A 23,642-nucleotide genomic window follows, 5' to 3' on the forward strand; every position below is an offset into this window, starting at 1 on the left:
GGCCGCATCCATTATGACAATGGACGCCGGCGGCGATCAGACGGCCGATGATCCAGCGGCCTGTCCGGGGCCGGTGTCATGAGTGACGGCCGGCGCCGATCGGCCGCGACGCAGGCCCGGCCGGCCGGGTCACAGCGGGCCAGCCCACCCATCTCCCGGCCAGCCGGGTCACAGCGGGCCAACCCTCCCATCGTCCATGGCCCAGCCGGGTCACAGCGGGTCAACCCTCCCACCGTCCATGGCCCAGCCGGGTCACAGCGGGCCAACCCTCCCACCGTCCATGGCCCAGCCGGGTCACAGCGGGCCAACCCTCCCACCGTCCATACACAACCACATCACAGCGAGGCCAACCCAGCCACCGCCCCGCCAGCCGCATCACAGCAGCGGCTAGCCCCGTACGCAGCCGAACCATAACATAGCCAGCTGCATCGCAGAGCGGTCCGCCCATGGACCGGGCAGTCGTATCACAGCCGCCTTTGGTAGCGTCACATGCAGATCCGACCATCCTTAGTGGAGCTTTACTCAAAGAGAGACGCTGTCCTGCATATGACTCGTGATTGCTTTCTTTTTTCCGGCATTTGCTTTGATTAAAACGTCTCAAATATAAGGAAATCGTCAAGACACATGTAAAATGAAGTATGGACACGGCTACAGGCACGGAAATCACAGCACACGACAAAAAGCTACTCACCTGACCGGAGTATCCCCTGAGATCTGCTTGGTCAGGCCGGCGACAGTGAGCAGCGCGCCGCGGGCAGACAGCAGCGCGGTGTCGTACCCGGGAAACTGGTACACCTGCACAGACACAGAGACACGGGTTACCGGCCGTAAAGCAGCACACCTAAACAAGCACAGGGTTGGTCACATGACACCCATTCAACGTGATAAGCTATTGGCCTGCAGTATAATTTCAAAAAAAAAATTGGATGTTTTTCGCTCGAAATGGTTGGTTTTGAAGTCTGCGGTGATAATACTTTTCAGTAGCGGTACACGAACGTGATACCATCGGGACCCGTCTTGCATTTAATTTCAAGCAAAGCAGCTAGCCGTTTTCCTCCCAGCTTGTCGGAGCAGCCAGACGGTGTATGATGCCACCCCGGCCCGCCAACTGCGGCCATGCCCGGCGCGTGACCTGTGCCCCCCGGGGGGGGGGGGGGGACACCGCTCAGCACCCATCGTCATCCCACCAGCGTTCGCCTCCACCGACCCCGACCTGCGACATCGACCGTTCCCAACAGCGGCCTGCACGGTACCGGAGGCGACGCCGCGAAGATCGCCCACGCGCCGCACATCGGTCTTTATCAGTGCCCGGCGGGGCGCCGCCAGAACGGCACGGTCCAGCCCCGCTGCCCAGTTCCTGGGCACGTGTCTAAAGGCAGAGCTACATGGTCCATAGTCCACACGTCTCCCAGTTTAGGAAAATATATCTGGTGGCGGGGATACACCGAGCGGTAAAAATAGAAAGACAACGTGGAGGAGGGAGGAGGAGTAACTAGCATGATTCAGTGGCATGGAGCTGTGCAGATATTTTGGCAAAAAAAAAAACTACTTTTCCTGATCATTTTATTTAGATTATGGCTGCTGGAGTGCTGGAGCATGGAGAAGTGGCAGAAGAAAATATTGGAATCCATTTCCTCAATCGTCGCCTCAAAACATTCTATCGGGCGAGCTCTGCAGCTTTACAGCTTTCAAAGCGAGGCCTAGTGCTGATTCAGACCAGAAATTCCAGCACACGGCTGGCGCACCGAAAGCCTCCTATCTAGATTGCAGCGCGCCGCTCGCGGCGTCGAGCGGGCTGTTCTCCACTCACACTCGGCCTGTATTCGGCCGCAGAGAGCCGGTGTCGGCCGGCCGTCAGGCCACGCCTGACGGCCCGCATCACCGACACATGTTACCCTATCGCGGCCATCGATCGCACACCACCAGTAAAGGCAGCGGCCGCGCCGAAATCGGGCCGCGCCCGGCTCAAATAGGACGCCCTGTTGACACAGAGAGCGCTGACGCGGCACCGAAATTACCGACACGATACCGGACCAGCAGCGGACGACACCCAGCGGCCCTCAGAGGCTGACGCGTGCGGAAACGGAACGGAACGGAACGGGCGGCGCTCCCGGGCAGCCACAAATCACGCATCGATTTCCGCAACAGTTCGTGCTGATTTATGCATCAAAATTGATGTCCAACGATTACTAAGGGTCAGTCACGCACTCACACCCCGCAGTCAAAGCCGTGCAATATAGCAGTTAAATTCCAGTAAATTACCGCAGGCCGATGCCAATGATTCCCGAATCCATTTAAGGCTATAACTTACAAACGGTTAGCGTCATCAGGCCATTCGTCTTTCCGACAACATTCAGTTAACTGCTAAGGTTCCTGGCATTGCCTTTTCAGAAGAAAATGCATGACATAAAACGATGCACTACCTATATCCGTAAGTAGTTATTACCGTTGGACAAGTTAAATGTTTATACGTTTCAGCAAATCATGGCTGGCAGACGTGGACACTGCGACGACAGCAGAAATCACGACAAATTCCGATGGCCACGTAAAAAGTAGCGGCTTCACCGAACCGACCATTTGCGCTACCACGTGTAATCCTGGACGTGTGGATTAAATGGGCACGGTACATCTGAGGGCTCTGTCCGACTGTGGCAGTGTTTCTTCATTACCACTTCCAGCTGCACATTAGCAATCCCGCGGCGCGGTTCAGCAGGCTCGTTTGGAGCGTGTAATTAATGAAGTCCCGCAATGGCCGCATTTCTCAGCGGTCGGCCGGAACGCCATCGCTGCCCGGCGGCGGCTGCTTCCTATCGTGCCGCCGGCACCGGATGGAATCAACAGTTCTTGCCGGCGCATTGGGCGCCGAAATGGACGGCCGTCCGTCTCAGCCGGCGGGAGCGGAGCGACGGGGGCGGCACGGCCGAGTGGGACTCGCGGCAGCACGGCCGGGTGGGACGCGGGCAGCTCGGCCGGGTGAGACGCGGGCAGCAGTAGCACGGCCGGGTGGGACGCGGGCAGCTCGGCCGAGCCATAGACCGCCGGCCGGTCTGAGGCGGAAATTACCACCGACTTGACCTGCGCTGGATCGGCCTAACCGGGCAAGGCAGCGGGACAACGACATACCAGCCAGCCCGGCCCGGCCCAACCGGGCCATGCGGCAGACAAGGGCGGACTTCGAGCAGATGATCCGCAGCTCAAAATGCCAGATTAAGACTCGTGACATCTGTAGTTTGCAAACCAAACTAATACCCGCTTGAATAAAGGCTTTGGACATGACTAAGATAAGAGAGGTAAGCTAGTAACAACGACGTGTTCTGCCGATGAATAGCTGCACAAGTGTTAATGTCACCCGAGAAAAAGTTAATATAACGAAGCCTTCTTTGGTTTACCTTTGCGATGCATTATTGCTGAATTAATTATTCCCACCAACCACACCTATCTTCTTTTCGCTAGGGCGTCGGCGAACTTACATCAACGTTCTCAGTCCTAGACTCTTCAACGTTCAGAATTCAGTCAGAAGCCCACCGCGCATCGCTGACGAAATGCCAGGTCTCAGACGAAAACGCCGTTACACAGGATTGCATGGAAGTTTCATGAAATGGCCCCGAGGCACATCGCAACAGGCGGAAAAGATTTCACGAGCCGGCGGCGAAAATTCAGTGAGATGAATTCCGCTCACGGAAGATGAGATGCTTCTTTCTCCGAGCTCATGAATGCCACGGGTCAGTTCAGCACAGCAGTGTGATTGCCCGAGCAGCTCGACACCCCAATCCTGCCTCCCGAAACACTCTCCCCGGAGTGTCCCCGCCCCACCAGCCCGCAGCCTCCCCACGATAAGCGTTAGGGCGCGGGGCCGGACGGCCATTTACTGCGGCGGCGGTGTCGGACAAAGTTGCGGCGGTGCTGAGTCAGTTAGGGTCGGTTTACGAGCGCCCGACGGCGTGTCGAGAGCTAACGGACCGCGGACGACGTCCCCTTACTCAGCCCGACAGCCCCGCCCAACACGGGTCGGGAGCGGTTTGAACGCATCAGGTGAAGCCGGCGCGGCGTGGCCGACCACAGCGGACTAGACTATAGACCACAGCAGACCAAACCACAGCGGACCAGACCGCGGCAGATCAACAGGGCGATCACAGCGACAAGCAGAACGATCACAGCGTCCATCGCGATCTCGATAGCTACAAAGACCGATTCGACGTGGCGAGTCGAAATAAAACCCGTGATAGTTCCTACAGGTTCTTACAGGTCTATAAAGAGGAGCTGCATGCGATCATGGGATACTAATAGTAAACAGTGCTGCAAGTGGCGAGCCTCACTACTCAGCTCCGCCACGGCCCATCCGTGTGATCCCAGCCACCCCGGCCCGGAGTGGCACTCAGCTCCGGCCGCCGCGCCGGGCCGGGCCGGGCGCGGCCAACCCGGCCCGAATTAGGCCCGGTCGTGCTGCATTATGGAGCAGCCACCGGCCGATCCCGGGCTAACTGATATCTGAGCCGCGCCGGCTGCAAATAAACCACTGGGCCCGTGTCTGCTAAATAAACCAGCGCGGCGCCCGACGGACGGACCGACGGCCAGCAGGCCGCGGCGGCCGGCCGGCAGGGCCGCGCGCGCGCGCTGCAAAATAGACAGCCGCTCCGCCCATTATGTAACGGCCGATTGGGAGCATCGACTGAACGGGATATTTCGGTTTCGGCTGACTTCCACCGTGCCATTATTAAACGGCGCCGTTCTGGTCGCCTCTGAACTGTGTGTCATTAACGGAGAACTAATTTGCACCACTTGTCAGCGTATGACAGCTCATTAAGACAAAATGAACTTGGACTCAATATTGTAGCACCCCATGCAGACAGCCACGAAATGGCGTCTTCCATATGCATCCATAAGCATCACCTACTGCAATTTCAGGCCATGCATCATGAAAATAGATTATAAGGCACTTTTGTCAAGTAGTTCTAAAAGTCAAACTCAAACTTTAGCCATGTCAGCTGAGGAAAACCTGATGAGGGAAATCCAGCAAAAGTGATAAGGACATCACTGTTGATAAGTTTCGGTGGCTTCGATGTAAGCAACCCATGGCGTCATCCGCACCAAGTCTGCTCAGTGGAATGTCAAGGAGACACTTTCTTCCCGCCCCAAAACCATTCAGAAACTGTGTGTTTTAAGTGGCATTTTTACCCAAATGAGGTTACCATTATGAACTTTCCGGCTTTCAACTTTCAACTAATATAATTATTCAAACCAAGTTGAAAGCCGAAAAGTTCTTAATAACATTCAGGAACTGTTTTCCGATTTTCGAGGTCCCTTGCCAAGCTGCATTTAGGACACCCCTTGCTCGGTGCTCAACTACTTCCAGCTCTTTTTCAGCAGAAGTCGCCACCTGTGGCTCACCACACCTCCGTCCGTCCCTCCCCTCCCTTTATCCGTCTGTGGTCCCTGGGGTCCGCCCCGACCACCGCCGTGTCACGGCACAAGTGGTGACGAGCGGCGCCCCTTTGACACTCCGAGAGGCCGCCCGTCGCCCCATCGATCACACACACACACAGACAGAGGCGGGCAGCGCGCCGGCCGAGCCATTCATCGACATCGACCGCAGGTGACGGCAGGTGAGCGCTCGACGCCGCGACCGCGGCCGAACCGGGTGCCACTATTGCGACAGGTCGGCCGCAGTGACAGGTCACGAGCGCCCCACCCAGCCGGGTGTGGAGCTGACCGCCATCTGACGCCGTCCGCACGGGAAGACGAGAAGCCACACAAGTAACGCGCATAGTTAGTCGAGCCATTCATCGTCGACGTCACCATATCACTCGAGCAGTCACATTGCCGATAGTCACGCACCCGGTTACAGGTGCGCCCGCGATGTCCCTCTCGTCACTCAGGCGTCGAGTCCCGCCGGCCCAGTGCATGGCAGCAGCCAGCAGTGACGGACCTACAGCTCCAGCTCAGATTGCACTCATAAATCATAGTTACACGGCTCGTCAAAACGCTGACCGGGATAACGATGAGCCGTCCAGGCCGTGCCTACCGTATGTTCGTGTATGCGACATCAAGGTGCAAACAAGAATTCGATGGTCATAGTTTCCCGGCAATGAATTTAAGTCGGTATTGTCTGTTCCAATAGTCCGTTATCGAAGACTATTTCAGCCCTCTAAAGAACACTTTATTTCAGCGAGGGAATGGAAATAAACAATGGGAATTTATCAAGCGGGATTCATTTTTTACCTTTGTATCTATTAATGAACACAAACCTTGCATTTATGATATAGCCATAATGAAATGTATATAAGCATGCAAGGGCTTTTAGGAAAATTGGAATGATTATATAAGGATACGAGCTTTCATTTTACTGGATTTCTTTATATTAAGTATTCATTCTTCATAACAGTAACAGCGTAACAGGGCTTCGCGACAACCAGACCGGTTGACCTAACAGCTCATGGCCACTACTCCTCACTCCTCGAAGGATAGGCGCATGGTGCCCCACAACCCTGCAACATTCTGCCAACATCGACATGCTCACCAATGACAGCACAGCAGTGGTTCACATTTCAAACACGACGTCTGAAGGGGCACGAAGGCTCGCATGGAATCCATAACAAGTTGTCAAAAGGATTTGAGCAAATTGGACCGGATGGCAGACGGAGACGTCTGTGGTCTCTGTAATGGCGTGTTACAGCACGACACAATATAGCGTGAGCCGCGGTGTGTCATTAGAAAGAGAAATGTGACGGCCTCAGAGCTCCGGTCCGTGACGGGCATGGGACTGATGCTACCCTGTTCGTGCTGAGAATTCCATTCAAAATATGATAGTACAGCTGCATAAATCATTTTTGTTTGTTTGTCAGTTGGCATGCAATAACATACAATGGATAAGACAACTTTAAGTTTGGCCTTGCGAGAACTTTTAAGCACCCCAAAAACACCCCGGGAGCCCACGTCACCCGTCCGCAGCCCAGCGCCATGTTTGGACGGTTCTTACTACCTGTGCCCTACCGCTCAGAGGAGGTCTCCCGCCACACAGCTGGACAAGGTCCCACCCCGTTATGGCGGTACTCTACGAGTATCCTGACGCCGTGGCAATGCGTCCCGTCCCGTTACGGCGGTCCTGTGACGATGTCCCCCACCCCGTCCCTGCGGTACTCTGGCGGTGTCCCCCACCCCCACCCCGTCCCTGCGGTCCTGTGGCGGTGTCTCCCACCCCGTCCCCGCGGTACTAACGATGTCCTGCCTCTCCGGCGATGTCCCTCACCCCGACCCTGCGTTACTCACAATGTCCTGCCGCTCCGGCGATGTCCCTCACCCCGACCCTGCGTTACTCACAATGTCCTGCCGCTCCGGCGATGTCCCTCACCCCGACCCTGCGTTACTCACAATGTCCTGCCGCTCCGGCGATGTCCCCCACCCCGTCCCTGCGGTACTCTGGCGATGTCCCCCACCCCGTCGTCCCTGCGGTACTCCGGCAATGTCCCCCACCCCGTCGTCCCTGCGGTACTCCGGCAATGTCCCCCACCCCGTCCCCGCGGTACTCACGATGTCCTGCCTCTCCGGCGACGTCTCTGTGAGGCCCTCCGTGCTGAGACACAGCAGTCCATAGGGCACGCCGCGCAGCAGCCGGCCGAGCTCCTCCAGCGGCAGGCCGTCCCCGGTTAGACTGGTCACACGGCCCTCATCGGACGGTGACGAGACTGTGGTGGTGGCGGCGGCGGCGGGGTCGCCACCAGAGGCTGCCTGTGGACGTGGAGGGAACGGAAGAATATTATCTTGAGAACCTTTCGCGTCACATCTGCGGAAATTCTATGAACGCACCCCATCAAACTTTCGTGACAATACATTAAATGAAGACAACGCATACATACACAAAACATAGGTGGTTAAGGAGATTGTGGCTAAAACCGAGATAATCACGCGATCCAAGAACGCCGAAACGCATGCTAGTACACGATGATGAGTGTACACTGTGTTGTACACGACTCCCGGCATTCCGGGCAGAGTAATCCATGTCTGAGCCCGCTATATTGGTACTGCCATGATCAATGACTGAATGCATGAGTAATCCGGCGTTTCAGCCATATTTCGCTCCGGTGGAATGGATCCAGCTACCGCGGCGCACTTTGGCCCGGTAATACGGCGCTATCCATTGTCTGCGTAATTCATTGGCCGTTCGTCTTCGTGCTGACGGCAGTGCGCAAACGGTGGGAAATTCATGTCGGCAAATAGCCCAGTGGTGGAGATATGATTGAATCGTCTACATCATAAAACAAAATGGAATGAAAGTACGTGCATATTGCAAAAGCATTAAGCATGGACAGAAGTAAAAAAGGAATTAAGCATAGCATCATAACACACTGACGTCTTTAAAAATGTCTTTAATTAATATCTTCCACTGAGAAAGCTCACGTTCGTGTTCCTTTAATAAAGGAATCATTTCGGCAGCCTACATACATATGTATATAGCCGACAATGTTCACTGATACCGTTATTTCTAGTTGCAAGCCACGCCGCAACATGGCATTTGATAGTGACCGCCTGGCCTTGCCTGATAATTCAAATAATTCACACGTTTACCGAGGCACAATAACTTTTCATGACATGTACACCAAATGTCTAGGAGGATTTATAGCACAGCATGCCAGATGAAATGAAGATGAATCCATGGGGCCAGCATACCAAATAAACTAAACAATGTCTAGTAAAACAGAAACAGAATAAAGCGGAGTTTAGAAAGAGAAAAAGAGAGGGAGAGCGCAGGAGACAGCGCACAGGAGAGAGAGAGAGAGAGAGAGAGAGAGAGAGAGAGAGAGAGAGAGAGAGAGAGAGAGAGAGAGAGAGAGAGAGAGAGAAAGAGAGAGAGAGAGAGAGAGAGAAAGAGAGAGAGAGAGAAGAGAGAGAGAGAGAGAGAGAGAGAGAGAGAGAGAGAGAGAGAGAGAGAGAGAGAGAGAGAGAGAGAGAGAGAGACAGACAGACAGACAGACAGACAGACAGACAGACAGACAGACAGACAGACAGACAGACAGACAGACAGACAGACAGACAGACAGACAGAGAGACAGAGAGAGAGAGAGAGGGAGAGCGCAGGAGAGAGCGCACAGGAGAGAGAGAGAGAGAGAGAGAGAGAGAGAGAGAGAGAGAGAGAGAGAGAGAGAGAGCGCAGGAGAGAGAGAGGGGGACCCAGTGTGAGTAAGATACATTGAGAAAGAAGGAAAAGCTTCCGAAAGTGAGACAGCAAGAGAGACGGGAGAGGAAATGGAGGAGGAAAGGGAGAGGCGTAGAGTGAAGACGCATGTCAAGGTTCATGGCGCCATAGCCCAAGTCCCGGGAACGGTATCCCATAAACTGCAGCACTATGATGGCGAAAATTCAGAAATTTTCCTGGTGTCGGATTTAGAACCGAGTCCGTGGGATTTATGTGGCTTTATTCACTTTATCGCCTCTTAACTTGTCATTGACAACTCAATATAGCCACGAAATGGTGAAAGGAAGATAAAATGGAAGTAGAGGCAGACGGTCCAGACTCCCGGAGGACATCAGCGATGGAAATGCAGCCTCGAAATGGATGTCACAAAAACGGCTGCCCCCAAACACAGAGAGATAGCAGGCCCATCGCCGAGGTCCTCAGACGTCAGCGCCGCAGACGCCACTGGGACCAGCGGACACAAGATAAAAGTATTCGAAGTTGTGATACGGGGAACCTGGATCGGCAACCCCGGCAGAACAGTGCCAGCTCGGTGCATTTGGAACACGGTAGAACAGAAACAGTGTTGTGGGGCATTTGGAACACGGTAGAACAGAAACAGTGTCAGTGGTGTGGGGCATTTGTGTGGAATAGGCAGCATCATGAAGTTACTCTTTAGCTTTGGACCAACGGACCCACGCTTGACCCAGATAAGATCAATGCCAAATAAAACATTTCAACCACGCAACATTTATTAGTCTCACATTTCAGAAAATAACGCTACTTTAGGTCATTTGGAGTGAACCTGTATTTATTCTTAGTTTCCTTTCTCGCTACCGGGAGTTTAGAAGCAATGTGCAGAATGATTTAATTGAAGATGCATCCATTCTTCTAGGAGATATACATGGTGAGAAAACGACAGACGACAGCGGGAGTGGAAATATCCCTCCGAGTTGCGGGTTCGTGACTGGGTTCCGCGTCGGGCCTCTCAGCCTCTCCCAGTTGTTTACCCCGCACCATCACACTCCCAGGGAATACAGATTGTCCGCCCCGCTCCCGCCCCGGTCGACCGGCGGTGAGGGATACCGGCCGAATTTGACAGCAGCCCGCTCCCCGGCTGACCGGACTAAGCTGACTCGCCGACCCAACGGGGAGGCCGCGACACAATATTTTACACAACAAAAAGATATCGATGCCCGGTGATAGATGGCGGGCCAGCGGCGCGCCGGCGGCTTACGTCATGTTGTTTATCGCATCCAATAAATATCGCTGGCAGTGATGAGTTTGGTGGCAAATGGGTCTATTCAGACGGACCTCCGCTGCCTCCTGTGGCCGACAGATAAAATGGCACGGAGCGCCGGCGCAGCGGCGGCCAAAGCAGCCGCGGGCCCGGCCAGGCACAGATTACCAGACCCGATGAGGCGTTCCAGCAAAACACAACAAAACACTAAACAGATTGCTTCTGCTCGGATGAAATTACGAATGATACTGCGAATAAGCATGCAAGATAAAAAGAATACATGTAGAATGTAGATTGTAGAAACCCGAGTTCTTCAGAGGACAGTGGAAGTTACTGATGCATCTGCTCATACATCAGTCCCGAAATGGTCCCCGGCACGGACCAATCTCCACCTGAGGCGGCCTCCACGGCCCGCTCCGGCCTGTGGCGTGCCGCGGCGCGGGCGTGGGCCGTGATCGCGGGCCGCCCGTCACGGCCGTCACGGCCCAGACGGGACTCACGGGGCCAAGACGGCAGCCGACCGGCACAAACACGACAGACAGAGGCGGCACAGACAAATGAGCCCGCCGAAATGCAAAGGCCCCGTCCAGACCAGGATATATTGCGGGAAACTGCGCAGATGCTGGAACATAAAATAAACCAACATAACATGTGAAATGCGATGGGGAGTTAAAAATAACATACGAAGATATATGAGCTCAACGATCTAATTTAAGTTAATGTTACTGCATCTAGCTATATTGTTCAACACATGGGCATTCCTTTTAGCGTGACACATATCCTTCCCAAATAGAAAACAACAGGGCCCATTTTAATTTTTCATCACATCACTGGCTCGGTGCACATAAGGCTCAGAGTTAAGGTCACCACGGTGTTATTCAACTCGGCAGCCGGCAATCAGCAGCGCCCTCCTTACCCCGATTCTCGCTCTGTCAGATGGTCCCCGGTCGTGCCCCAGCTCGGCGAGGCCGTGCGATGAATGGAGAGCACTGGTATCCCATGACGTTCCGCGGCGGCCGGGACAATGTTATTGCCGGCCGGCCTGACTGACAATGACTGGGGGCGGGCGGGGTATTATCCCCACCGTCCGCACACTATATCGGCGAGCATTCCGGTGATTACGGCCAGTAACACAGCGCCGGGAAATACACCGGGAAATGAGGCCGGTCAGCAGGGCAGCCAAGAACCACAGATTAACACGGCAATACCAGCCGGCCTTTGTTGGGCCACAGCGCCGTCTAAATGATCGAATAGACGGGGGAGAGACGGAGAAAGAGGGGGAGAATGAGATGAGAGGAAGAGAAAGGAAGAGAAGGGGAAGGAGAGGGGAAGAGATATATGGAGGGAGGGAGGGGAACGGACAGAAGAGGAAGAGGGAGGGGAGGGAGTGAGAGAGGGGGAGAGGGACGATTCGTAAATTTACGAATTATCTCAACAAATATTCATTTTGCATGGACATAAATGGCATCCAGGAAATAGCATCGGTCGACCCAAACTAGCCAACTGAAAGTGCAATTAATAATTGTAGAAACGAAGGTGACAGGATCTAATTCCACCTACCTACAAAATGTATCCCACATGACATAGCAGCTCTACATATTCCTGCATGTGCACCGAACCACCCGAGGGACCCGATTGGGTCACCGCCACGACTATTGGACGATATGGCCCGGATTGAGCGCTGAGCCTTCGGAGTAGACGAGGCGGCCCTCCCGCGGCATCCATTTCACTCTCTGCCGCAGATTACGGCACTGGCAGAATTGGTTCCGCATCAACGCCTCTCAAACATCCAGAAACGTCTATAAAGCTCTCTGGAAAATGAAAGGAATGCCTGAGTGCTCTCTGCTCCATTCCTCGAGACAGCTCATAAAATTTATGAGCTGGAGAACCGAGAGAGCTAATTAAAGAATAAACTCATTAGCTGCCACGACCGAAGTGAAAAGATGTGTGCGGCGACGAGGAAAACAGGCACAGCCTGAACGCACCGGCCTTCATATCGCTATCATTGCTGTCCAGGATAGAGCAAGCAATGGCGAGAGTTCATTGCGGCTGAAGAGAATATTCGTAAGCTGACTATGCTTTCATGTTACGGACTAGGCTATTTTATGAGAATAGTGCAACTATGCTGTACCAGAGGCAGTGGCACCAACTTTCTGCACAGAGACTGAAGTGACCACTGATCAGCAATCTTTATGCAACCGCAGCTGCACCATTCATAGGGCGTTCAGCAGAAAGTGCACATTAACTGACGTGAACATTCTGTAGAAAGTGAAAAGCACATTGACAATCCTAGCAGAAACAATGCCCTTCATCCGGAGTTTTGCGGCAGCAGTCACGGAAACCTTCCGAAATGCCTTGTGATCACCCTCACACCAGCAGCAAAAAACAGTTTCCGACAAGGACACCCGACATTACCCGAATTGGCGGTCCACGGCCGGCATCAGACCACAGGGAGCAGCCAAAACCACATCAACACAGCTGTAAGCACTATCATCAGTAGCATCCGCGCCGCGGCGAGAGGCAATGTTTTATTCAGAGATGCAGTATACTCGTTACCGACCAAGGCGGAGCTCTGAGAGGCCAGAACCCTGTTAGCAGGCCAGAATACAGCAGCCCACAGGCTCTTCAGAATACAGCTCCAAGATATTAGTCTCAGCAGTCTGGAATTCAGTACAGAGCCTGTCCACCCTTGGCTACCGACCACAGGGCCTGGGGCGCAGCCCTACGACGCCGCTGGGTCAGGGACCGGGCGCCGGTGTTTTTACCAGTCGCCTCAGCCAGCTACCGCCTCCCCGGGATACAGCGGCAAAACACGAATATGATCGGTGGCGGCCGCTCCGTTAGCCAAGGATCGATGATACCGGGCTTGAAATTCACCAGTAAGACGGCGAAGCTTTGGATAAAAACAGCTATTCCAGCGTTCCCGAGCGACTGAACGGAGTGGGAGTTGGACTCTTGAATTACCAGCCACACCACAAAACACGCACTTGCAGAAGTCCGTGACACAGACTGCTGTAGCACGCTCACCTGTTTGTTGACGCCGTTGGTGAGCGGCGCTGGAGCTCACACTCACCTCATCTGGGGCACTCACCGCTGGAGCTCACACTCACCTGTTTGTTCACGCCATTGGTGAGCGGCGCTGGAGGCTGTGGCGAGCCGTCCGCCGGTGCAGTGGCCCGCCGAAACGACAGGCGCACCTGGGGCACAGGAGACGGACACCGTCAGAAGAGCAGCCACCGTCAGCACAGGAGAGGGACACCGTCAGCACAGGAGAGGGGAGCCACCGTCAGCACAGGAGAGGGACACCGTCAGCACAGGAGAGCGGCCACCGTCAGCACAGGAGAGGGACACCGTCAGCACAGGAGAGGGGAGCCACCGTCAGCACAGGAGAGGGACACCGTCAGCACAGGAGAGGGACACCGTCAGCACAGGAGAGGGGAGCCACCGTCAGCACAGGAGAGGGACACCGTCAGCACAGGAGAGCGGCCACCGTCAGCACAGGAGAGGGGCACAGTCAGCACAGGAGAGCTACCACCGTCAGCACAGGAGAGTGGCCACCGTCAGAAGAGCGGCCACCGTCAGCACAGGAGAGGGACACAGTCAGCATAGGAGAGCGGCCACCGTCAGCACAGGAGAGGGACACAGTCAGAAGAGCGGCCACAGTGAGCATAGGAGAGGGACACAGTCAGAAGAGTGGACACCGTCAGCACAGTGAGCGCAGGAGAGGGACGCAGTCAGAAGAGCAGCCACCGTCAGCACAGGAGAGGGACGCAGTCAAAAGAGTGGCCACCGTCAGCACAGGAAAGGGACACAGTCAGAAGAGCGGCCACCGTCAGCACAGGAGAGGGACACAGTCAGCATAGGAGAGCGGCCACCGTCAGCACAGGAGAGGGAAGCCAACGTCAGCACAGGACAGGGATGCCGTCAGCACACGGGAGCGAGACTGGGAGCCACCGTCAGCCCAGTGAGCACAGGAAAGGGGACACCGTCAGAAGAGCGGACACCGCCAGTACAGGAGCGGGAGGGGGAGCAAAGTCAGCTCAGGAGCGGTCACCGTCAGCGCAATTAGCACAGCCTGGTGCTTTATACGCATCGCAGAAACCAGTGAATTATTCTTACGCCGCAGTGCTTAATGATAAAACTTGTGCAAAGTTACAGCGGCACATGGTGCACTGCGCATTGATCATTGTTGGGTATTCTGATTTATTTACCAGCACCGCATTCATACCACATCCTTTTAGCCTTCACATTATCTCTCCCTCCACACAATAATGCAGCCAGACTCCCACAGCCAGCCGCCCACACGCAAACAGCCGGTCAGCGTTCCGGGCCCCCAGGCCCAGCGGCGGCTCGGATTCACCCGACCGAGATATACGGGCGAATAACATCTGATTCGCCGAGACCAGAGGCCGAAAAAACAGCCCGCCAGCCGGCCGTCGAAAACAGAGCCGGCCTGTCAGTCGCCGGCGCGGCGCGCGTCACTACCCCGAGCCGCGCCGACAGGCCGCCCACCCTTCCGACCGACCGACGGACCGACGGCCGCCGATTGGAGCACTGAACGTGAGCGATCTACGATATCTGTGGCGTCCACCTGTTCGGCGCTCTGCAGCGGCCGGCGGCGGCCCCGTCCGGCCGCCGGGGCGGTCCCGATCGGCACCAGATCAATAGGGCTACTCTGAGTGCTCACCCCGGCCGGCCGGCACACTGACCGCCCAGCCGTCCGGCGCTTCAGGAGCACGCCTCCCACCCTGACCGATGGCGGGGCGGCCGGCCCCGGCGACACGCCTCCGTGGACCGCCGACACCACCTCCGCCGCCTGGGACGGCGGCAGCGCAGAATTCAGATGAGGGCCGCGTCGGCGTCCGACAGGACCGACCGGGACTGGGTGGTTAGAAGTTGGGACCAACCAGGACTGGATGGACGGCAGTGACCGACCGGGACTGGATGGACGGGACCGACGGGGACTGGGTGGTTATATCCGACCGAGGCTGAGTGGTTAGAAGCCAACTAGGACTGGGTAGTTAGAAGCCGACCAGGACTGGGTGGACGGGACCGACCGGACTGGGTGGACGGGAACGACCGGACTGGGTGGACGGGACCACGGCTGGGAGCGAGGCCAGGGCAGCCTCGCTCCCTGGGGGCAGCTGCCTGATGAAGGGCACCTGGTGGTTGAAGGGTTGAACACTTGTTACCAGCACTGTAACAGCCTCTTTACCATCGGATGGAGCGCAAGCTGCAATAGTCCGGTGGAATATCCCGTGGGTGACCGGTGGGATTCGGCTTCGCTTTTCAAAGATACGACTTGAAGCTTACCCGGCAGGCGGTGGGCCTCCCAGCCACCTTCCGCGCGGTGGGGGGGGGGGCATTTTTTGCCCCCCCCCCCCTCGTATCTCCGAAACTACTGGACGGATCCGGAAAATTCAAACGGCGTTCGATAGCCCTGTCAAATTTGTCGAAGGAATTCATTGACCTCGGGGTCACCGATGACGTCACAGGTCAGGTCAAAGATAAAATGTTTCACCGTTCACGGGGCTTCTAGGGAAAGCGCTATAACACCGAGTAAAAAGCATTTTGTCGAAAATCAGCGATAAGGCGTCAGTTGTCTAGTACATATGTTTCTATTAGAGGTCACTGGTCATACCAGGTCAGGTCACAGGTCAGGTCACCGAAGGTCACCAAGGGTCACCACATGAACCCAACTTTACTAAGGTTGTGCGATGCATGTTTTATGGCCAGTTTTTCATTTCCAACTCAATGGTATTGGTTATAAGACCATCAGGTACGGTTTAGGTCACTTTCTGGTGGAGGTCAGGTCAAGGTCAGGTCAAAAAAGACCAAATTTCAAAGTTGATATTTTGCATAAAATGGGTATCGATTCGATGCAGCTCGTCACGGGGAGTCTAATGGTGGTCTTTGTTTTGCGCTACGAGGTCTAGAATTGCTAAAAAATTGAGTTTGAAAATTTGACGTCATCAATTTTGAACAGTTCTTTCGCTATAACTTGGCCAAAAAAAGAGGTATTGATCTCAAATTTGGTATGTAGATAGAAGGCGGTAGGGACTATCACATATATTCCGGTTTTTCCGAAATTCAAAAAAACTTTTGGGATTTTTCGGCTATTATATTTAAAAAATCTATTTCTTTTTTTATTTTTGGGGATCAAAATAAAAAAAAATCGAAAAACCGAAATAGCAGTTTTGTATCACTCTTGATTCCACACCTTTTATGCCGGAACATTTTTCTGTATCTCTAAAGCTGTAGGCCTGACAGCTCTTCCCGCGAAACCTTTTTTGGGTCGAAAATGGCAAAAATGACGTCACTCTGACGTCATTAGGGGCCAACCTATCATAGCCTTTGGAAAAATTTTGGTCACCATGTGCGCTAGCTACTCCCGGGAGGGTACTGAAAGTTTGGTGACGATCGGCGCAGCGGTTCTCGAGATATATCGAAAAAACTAAAGGGGAGCAAAAAATCCCCCCCCCCCCCCCCACCGCCTGGAAGGTTAAAGTACATTTAAAAATATTGAATGCAAAAACGTTTTGCCCGAGCGCACATCAAATAGAACAGGAATAAGGTACTGGAATAGCGTCAAATTAATTATGTACGAATCACGATGGGGTGGAAGCGTGGCAAAACACGCAATTCTGCACTGGTAGATTAATTTCCTCGATTCTCCGACGGCGAATTAAGCGCCGAACTTTGTAAATTGCATGGAGCTGCTGAAAAGATGCAAATCTGTATCCATTTCAATCACTCAACAGCATCCCGAAATTTCGGACCGTACAAAGAGCACCCTCTCCATCCCCTCGCCCACACGTCTATGTCCACTCAACCTGGAAACAAAGAGTCTGTTCCAGTCGCACTTCCGAACACCTCTGAACTCCTCCAAGATTGCTTCCCTGTTCCAGTGGCAGCCCTAGCCCCTACAAACCCAAGGAGGGCCCTGCTCCAACCTCCTCTATCTTGCTCTCGGAGTTAAGAGGTGCTAGGAAGTGCGACTGGAACAGACCCAAGGTCTGGGCTCGCACCAAAAACCAATAACAACGCAGCGTACATCAAATGCATAGCTACTCGCAGTGTTGGGGAAATATACTGCAACGTGGTTCACAGAGTCTATAATCAGTTTTACCACTCCCATGACAAACAACAAATCCTAATGTTCGTTGACAAAAGTCGAATAGAAATGGATTTTGGGCGCGATGAGCCTCAAGACATTCTGTTGAGCTCTGGACCGTTGGTTCTTTCAGTGAATTTTATTTTCCGACAACTCCCTTCAATGATGGCAATTGCGCTCTGCCATCCTGACCTATTCACAATGCATGAGGCAATAAGGAACGGCACACTTTGATAAAACGCGGTCCATCGCGCTGACCGGTCAAAAAGCATAGGCAGTAACTTAAATACTCGTATGGACCATTGATTGATCTTCCGCTCTGCCGAACGCTCTCAAAACAAGGCCGGCGCTAACTTTGGAGCGGGGCGTAACTTCGGTGATGAAGAAGTTGGTGTCACCTACTATGCATTTCAGACCCCATGAGACCCTGTTTTTTGGCGATAATTTATTTAATATTTGTCCAATTTGCTTCAAATTTTCACAATGCACATTTCAGCTCAAGCGCCAATTTTCGCTAATATGGTCTTTTCACAAAATATCAATTGTTAGGTCACTTGTCGTTGCCTCGTAATGTTAAAATCAGCTCCGTAAATCCGTCAGTGGAGTAGAGGCTATCCGTACGTAGGCGTGACGTCACAGGCACGTGACCATTAAGCTCCGCCCTCCCGGCGGACGGAGCGGTGACCTTGGCCGGTCAGTCGGATGCGTGGAGCCGACGGGGCAGTAGCCGCCGCACCCAAGGCCGTATGCCGGACCGGGGCGCGTATATATCTTTCCCGAGCGAAAAAAACAAACATTCCAGTTTTTTGGCGCTTTTGTTTCAATTGTGGTGGTTCTGTTCGAAGGCTCATACAGATGGTGTTTGCGCAAAATTTCTTACGGGAAATCACCGACTATTTAGTGTCGACAGCTGCATATTACCTTTTTGAACACGCCTCCATCACTGCTTGTTTATTGGCTGTCTGTTGTATTGGGCTGTGTTGCTGTATAGTGTATATACCGTGTGTTTTGCTGGGTGATTGTGATAATATTTTGATGATTAACCTTTTTATTCAGCGGTAGATAATTCTAAAAATCCCAGGGGGTGCTACAAACCCCTAATTATCCACCCCTGTTTTTTTATTTTAAGTTCCATCCAGTACCAGTATGAGTGTTTATGGCAATGGAAGGTAGGTGAAACATTTCATTATTGTAATTTTAATCTTTTGAGACATGAATTTCAACATTCTCTTGAGAGCCTGAGAGCATTCATGCCAAGGTTTCTGAGTCTGTTTCATGATAAAGAGACAATATTTATAATGGAGTCAACTTGTGGGTCAAGTCAGCAGAACTTGAACTTGATAAATGAGTACCTATGACATCACCTCTACACCTGTCGCCTCCTGTATTGTAGTGATGGCAGGTTCAATGCTGAGTCTCAGAATAATAGCCAGCGAGCGTATACTGTTGTTTTGTATTTCTATGCCCGATCGGCCCCAATGTCTTGCATTTCTAAATATTGAACTGTAATGAATGAGACGCTGTAATGAGGTACTGTAATGAAAAGACTGCCTCAGACTGCAAGGTTCTATTTAACCAAATATGACTGCATGTCTGCTACAGAATGAAACACTGACAAACACTGACACTGACATCAGGCACTGACAAAGTGAATGCACAAGAACGATAAGGACTTCTGGACTTCAGAGCAAGAGATACACCTGACGCTCAGGAACGCTGCTGTCACCACATATAGCATACAGCACCCGGTCGTGCCCATCATTAGCCTACAAGCCCCACCAGACGCTAACCGGCCACGATTTTCTGCATCGATTTTCTGCATCCCCTGCATCGTTCATCACAGATGGCTATAATTAGGATCTGAATGCCAAAATTCATGGGTAGGAAGTTGCTTTCAAGCACTGTCCAGCTCTCAAATGGGCGATAGCCACAACGCCCCCTGCAGTCGCACTAGTCTTAAAATTGATACATCCACTCTACTTACAGGCACGGTGTATATTCAACCCAAAATGCACATAAATATCACAACAAAACAAACCTATTCCCTGCATGACCATGTGAGTAGCACTCCCCGCTAGCTGCGCTTCAGTTTATCCCCGACCCGCTCCCTGACCGCCTGGAGGAGGCGGAGCTCGCTGTACACCGCCGCGGCCACCACGGCGGCCCCACAGAGCGCGCCCACAGCCACATGGGCGGCGGCGGAGCTGGGGTACAGCCAGCTCTCGGAGCCGGCTGCCAGCAGGCCGGCGGTCACCAGCGCGGCAGCCACGGCGGGCGGCGGGCGGAGACCGAGTAGCGGCGGCACGGACACCGCCGGCTCCAGCGGCAGACCGGCCACGAACCGGTAACTGGCGACACACGGGGCGGGGACAGGGTGAGAGAGGTACGGGACACTGTATCGGGCATCAGCGACACACGGGGTGGGGACAGGGTGAAAGGGGTACGGGACACTGCATCAAGCGCCAGCAACACACTGGACGGGGCGAGCGGGCAGCAGCAGCAGAAAATGGGACGAAGACATGATGGTTGAGAGTGGCACGGGGCACTGTATCGGGAACCAGCAGCATACGGGGAGGGGACGGGATGACAATTGAGAGGGGTGCAGGACACTATTGGGGACAGCAGACATTCGTATCAGTCGTGGACGGGTGAAGTAACGAGATCCAAGTATATCGAGATCGGCGATAAAGCGTGATATTGACTATCCATGACAGATTGGATAATGATGTAAATAATTAGACCAATTAGGACAAATCAAATCTATTCAAAAACACAAAAACTCACCAAACGTATATCCTGGTCAGCATATTGACGCAGTTGGCGAGGATAAATCCAACCCCGCCGAATAGCCTAGTAAAGATCCCTGTCGAGATGACGAATATCACAGATAGCAGCACCATCTTCCGGTTATACCTGAAACACCGGAAAACGCCACAACACCTGTCAAAGCGCCCGATAGTAGCGTTCCTAGCTTCACTTTATCGACACAACTGGCCAGCCTTTCTACTTCGCCTTTAGCCGCAAAAGGCAGTCTAACAACAAAAACCAACATGAGAACGTCATTTCCTAATCCGCTCAGCCTCTACCGACTAATTTACCTCACTCCTTACTAAGCCACCGACCATTTCCCGACTGCTTTCCATAAACCCTCCACGGCACTTACCCATTGATCTGTTCCTGGCGCATCACCGCGAACGTGTAGCACTCCAGCACTCCGTTCACCGCCAGTAGGAGCACGTAGGCGCACTGGGCGCGCAGCAAACTGACGGCCGGACCGGCGGCCAGCAGGGCGCCGCCGTACAGCCGCAGCAGCAGGGGGGGGGGGGGTAGCTCCAGCCGAACGTGACGGCAACCAGACCGAGCAGGCTCATGGCGCGCAGCAGGTCGTGCAGAACCCGGCCCGCCGCGGCAGACACCGGCTGCAGGGAGAGGGGGTAGGGTCAGACTCATAGCGCGGAGTAGGTCGTGTAGCACCCGGCCCGGCCCGCCACCGCAGACACCGGCTGGAGGGGGAGGGAGCTGTCAGGCACCGGCTGGAGGAGAGGTGCCAAACTGTCCCCTTCCAGTGACTGGCGAGAAGGGGAGAGATGGCCAGAAGGATAGAAGCTGGGCAATAAAACAAACCGAATGACAAAAAAGACACCAAGATGAAGATCACAACGACTGGCAGTAAGGACTTATAGCGGAGATGAAGAGTAGCTACGAGTATAATTGGCTAATATCAGAGGAGTGTGTGCTTACAGCTTTTTCGGCGCCTTACCGGGCATCGACACACTGTGGTCAACGTTACTGATATTTTCACCAAATGCCACTACTCCTCAGTAAAAAAAAACACAAAAAAAAAACTAACATCAATCACCTCCTACCACACAATCAGCCACGTTGCCACCTACCTTTCCCCGTTCCACTGTGCGCGAGAAGTAGACGTAGGCGTTCTTCTCGACTGGCTGAAAGAGGAAGCGGGCCGCCAGGCTGCCCAGGTTGGCCACCACGTCGTACAGGCCCTGCTCGGAGAAGTCGAGCAGGTGGAAGGCGGTCATCAGGTAGCGCTCGCCCTCCGTCAGCAACTGCTTCAGCATTTTTCAGCAAATTCAGAGCAAAATTCAGCAAAATTAGCATTTTTCTTATGGAGTACACACTACAGTTCTGGTGAGAAAATAGCATATGTTCTACTTAGGAACTCAGACATTGGATGCATCACTGATGCATGATAGGAAAAAAGTAAAGGGTGCATACCTGACATTGATGATGCCCAGCACATCAGATGTAATATACCGGAGAATGACTGCATTTGTGATGAATGTGAACACTCAGTAGGTTATCTGAAAGACATTTGTAGGTATAGCTTCAGCATCAATATGTGCAACACAGACCATGCTATTATGGGCCCTGTTTCACCGGTGATGGCAGCACGCTGCTATCACACGTGTCAAATTGGGTTTCCACGGAAACATCAGCAAACCATGACGCCGTCAATCTGTGTGATGTCATCAAACATTGCTGCCAACAGCTTCACGGTCGTGCGATCAAACACATCGCATTCAACGAAACAGCAACTCTGTTCCAAACGCAGCTCACAGATTACACGAAACGTCATAAGTGTGACCTCATCACATTACGTCAGCTCGCGCAATTTGATAGTAGCATGCTGCTATCAACGGTGAAACAGGGCCCTGGTCTCTGCAGCATATAGGTACCTACTTCATTGGTGGAAAATCCCAGGGGGTGCTACAAACCCCTAATTATCCACCCCTCTTTTTTATTTTAAGTTCCATCCAGTACCAATATGAGTGTTTATGGCTTGGAAGGTAGGTGAAACATTTCATTATTGTAATTTTAATCTTTTGAGACCTGAATTTCAACATTCTCTTGAGAGCCTGAGAGCATTCATGCCAAGGTTTCTGAGTCTGTTTCATGATAAAGAGACAATATTTATAATGGAGTCAACTTGTGGGTCTCTACCGCTGAATAAAAAGGTTAATCATCAGAATATTATCACAATCACCCAGCAACACACGGTATATACAGCAACACAGCCCAAATCCCAATACCACGGACAGCCAATAAACAAGCAGTGATGGAGGCGTGTTCAAAAAGTTAATATGCAGCTGTCGACACTAAATAGTCGGTGATTTTCCGTTAGAAATTTTGCGCAAACACCATCTGTATGAACCTTCGAACAGAACCACCATAATTGAAACAAAAGCGCCAAAAAACTGGAATGTTTGTTTTTTTCGCTCGGGAAAGATATATACGCGACCGGGGCGGGTCGCATTGGACGTGGCTGCCTTGCAGTTGCCGTTGCAGTAATAACGATACAGTAGAAATTAGCGCTCGTAGTTAGCGCACTAGCCTTCGTTATTGCATTTATCGCAAATTAACCTACACCATGTCAATCAATAAAGATATACCTACTTTAATGATAAGTTCAGGGCTAGTGACTTGATTTTTGCTTGATTGAACGTCATTTAAAAAAATCGTGGATGTCAAGTGACTATGAACTGATGCAAGACATCGGTCAGCCTACGTCAAATTCGCAAGACATGGTAAACACCGTAGCATTTAAGAAGTGTGGTTGCAATATGAAAGATATTATGCTTATGCGTATGCTTGAGATGGATTCATGTGATTGCGGTGCAACATAAACACCTTCAGAACTAACCCATTTTGATTTTATAATTGGCTAGATTGAGATCACCGGAGTCCGGACTGACTTGACCCCAGGCTTTCGTGTTGAACTGCAAATAATTAAAACACCTGTAAGTAACCTTAACCTACTGCCTCACTATTGGAGAGCTTGAAAAGTGACTTTAGTTTCACAAAAAGACGCGATTTCTTTACTAGCCAATGCGCCTGTTTCCCTTATTTTGATGTCGCATTTCTACCATGCGCAGTAAATCGCACATCACATTTCTGCTCCCTTCTCAACGTTTCACGAGTTACGAACACAGCTCATGGAGCGATGTCTAAGGCAATCGGAAGTGCTCGCGACTCAGTCATCATCCTACTCTGTTATTTTCTGCATAGGTATAACAGCGTCTTCAGAAACAACGATTGACGCAGCCAACCATATCAATATTTTCGAGTGGTGCAGAGGCTTCGCATGCTGTCATAGGTGA

The 23,642-nt window shown here is 52.7% G+C and overlaps 2 protein-coding genes across 7 annotated transcripts in view; both read right to left on the bottom strand.

The window, feature by feature from the left end:
* Window positions 1–23,642, bottom strand: part of LOC122373041 (protein inturned-like) — a 117,610-nt gene that overhangs the window by 64,024 nt on the left and 29,944 nt on the right. The window contains exons 5-7 of the mRNA XM_043350778.1: window positions 13,520–13,606; window positions 7,528–7,725; window positions 692–795 (exon numbers count right to left, since the gene is read on the bottom strand). Of these exons, the coding sequence (XP_043206713.1) occupies window positions 692–795; window positions 7,528–7,725; window positions 13,520–13,606 (389 nt within the window). The remainder of the gene's footprint in view (window positions 1–691; window positions 796–7,527; window positions 7,726–13,519; window positions 13,607–23,642) is intronic.
* On the bottom strand, window positions 19,076–22,669 carry LOC122373040 (protein RFT1 homolog). 6 transcript variants are annotated; one of them, XM_043350773.1, is made up of 6 exons: window positions 22,582–22,669; window positions 21,760–21,845; window positions 21,417–21,590; window positions 20,687–20,942; window positions 20,308–20,436; window positions 19,076–19,871 (listed from the first exon to the last, which is right to left on the bottom strand). In XM_043350773.1, the coding sequence occupies exons 2-6, from the start codon at window positions 21,812–21,814 to the stop codon at window positions 19,598–19,600; spliced, it is 888 nt and encodes a 295-aa protein (XP_043206708.1). In that variant the 5' UTR covers window positions 21,815–21,845; window positions 22,582–22,669; the 3' UTR covers window positions 19,076–19,597. The 6 variants fall into 6 exon arrangements, with proteins under 6 accessions (XP_043206708.1, XP_043206710.1, XP_043206711.1 ...); XM_043350775.1 differs by having other exon boundaries at window positions 21,417–21,527; window positions 22,541–22,583; XM_043350776.1 differs by lacking the exon at window positions 22,582–22,669 and adding an exon at window positions 22,550–22,572 and having other exon boundaries at window positions 21,417–21,527.

This window comes from Amphibalanus amphitrite, unplaced genomic scaffold (genome assembly GCF_019059575.1).
Source record: "Amphibalanus amphitrite isolate SeventyFive unplaced genomic scaffold, NRLGWU_Aamphi_draft 001435F_arrow, whole genome shotgun sequence".
NCBI classification, from domain to species: Eukaryota; Metazoa; Arthropoda; class Thecostraca; order Balanomorpha; family Balanidae; genus Amphibalanus; species Amphibalanus amphitrite.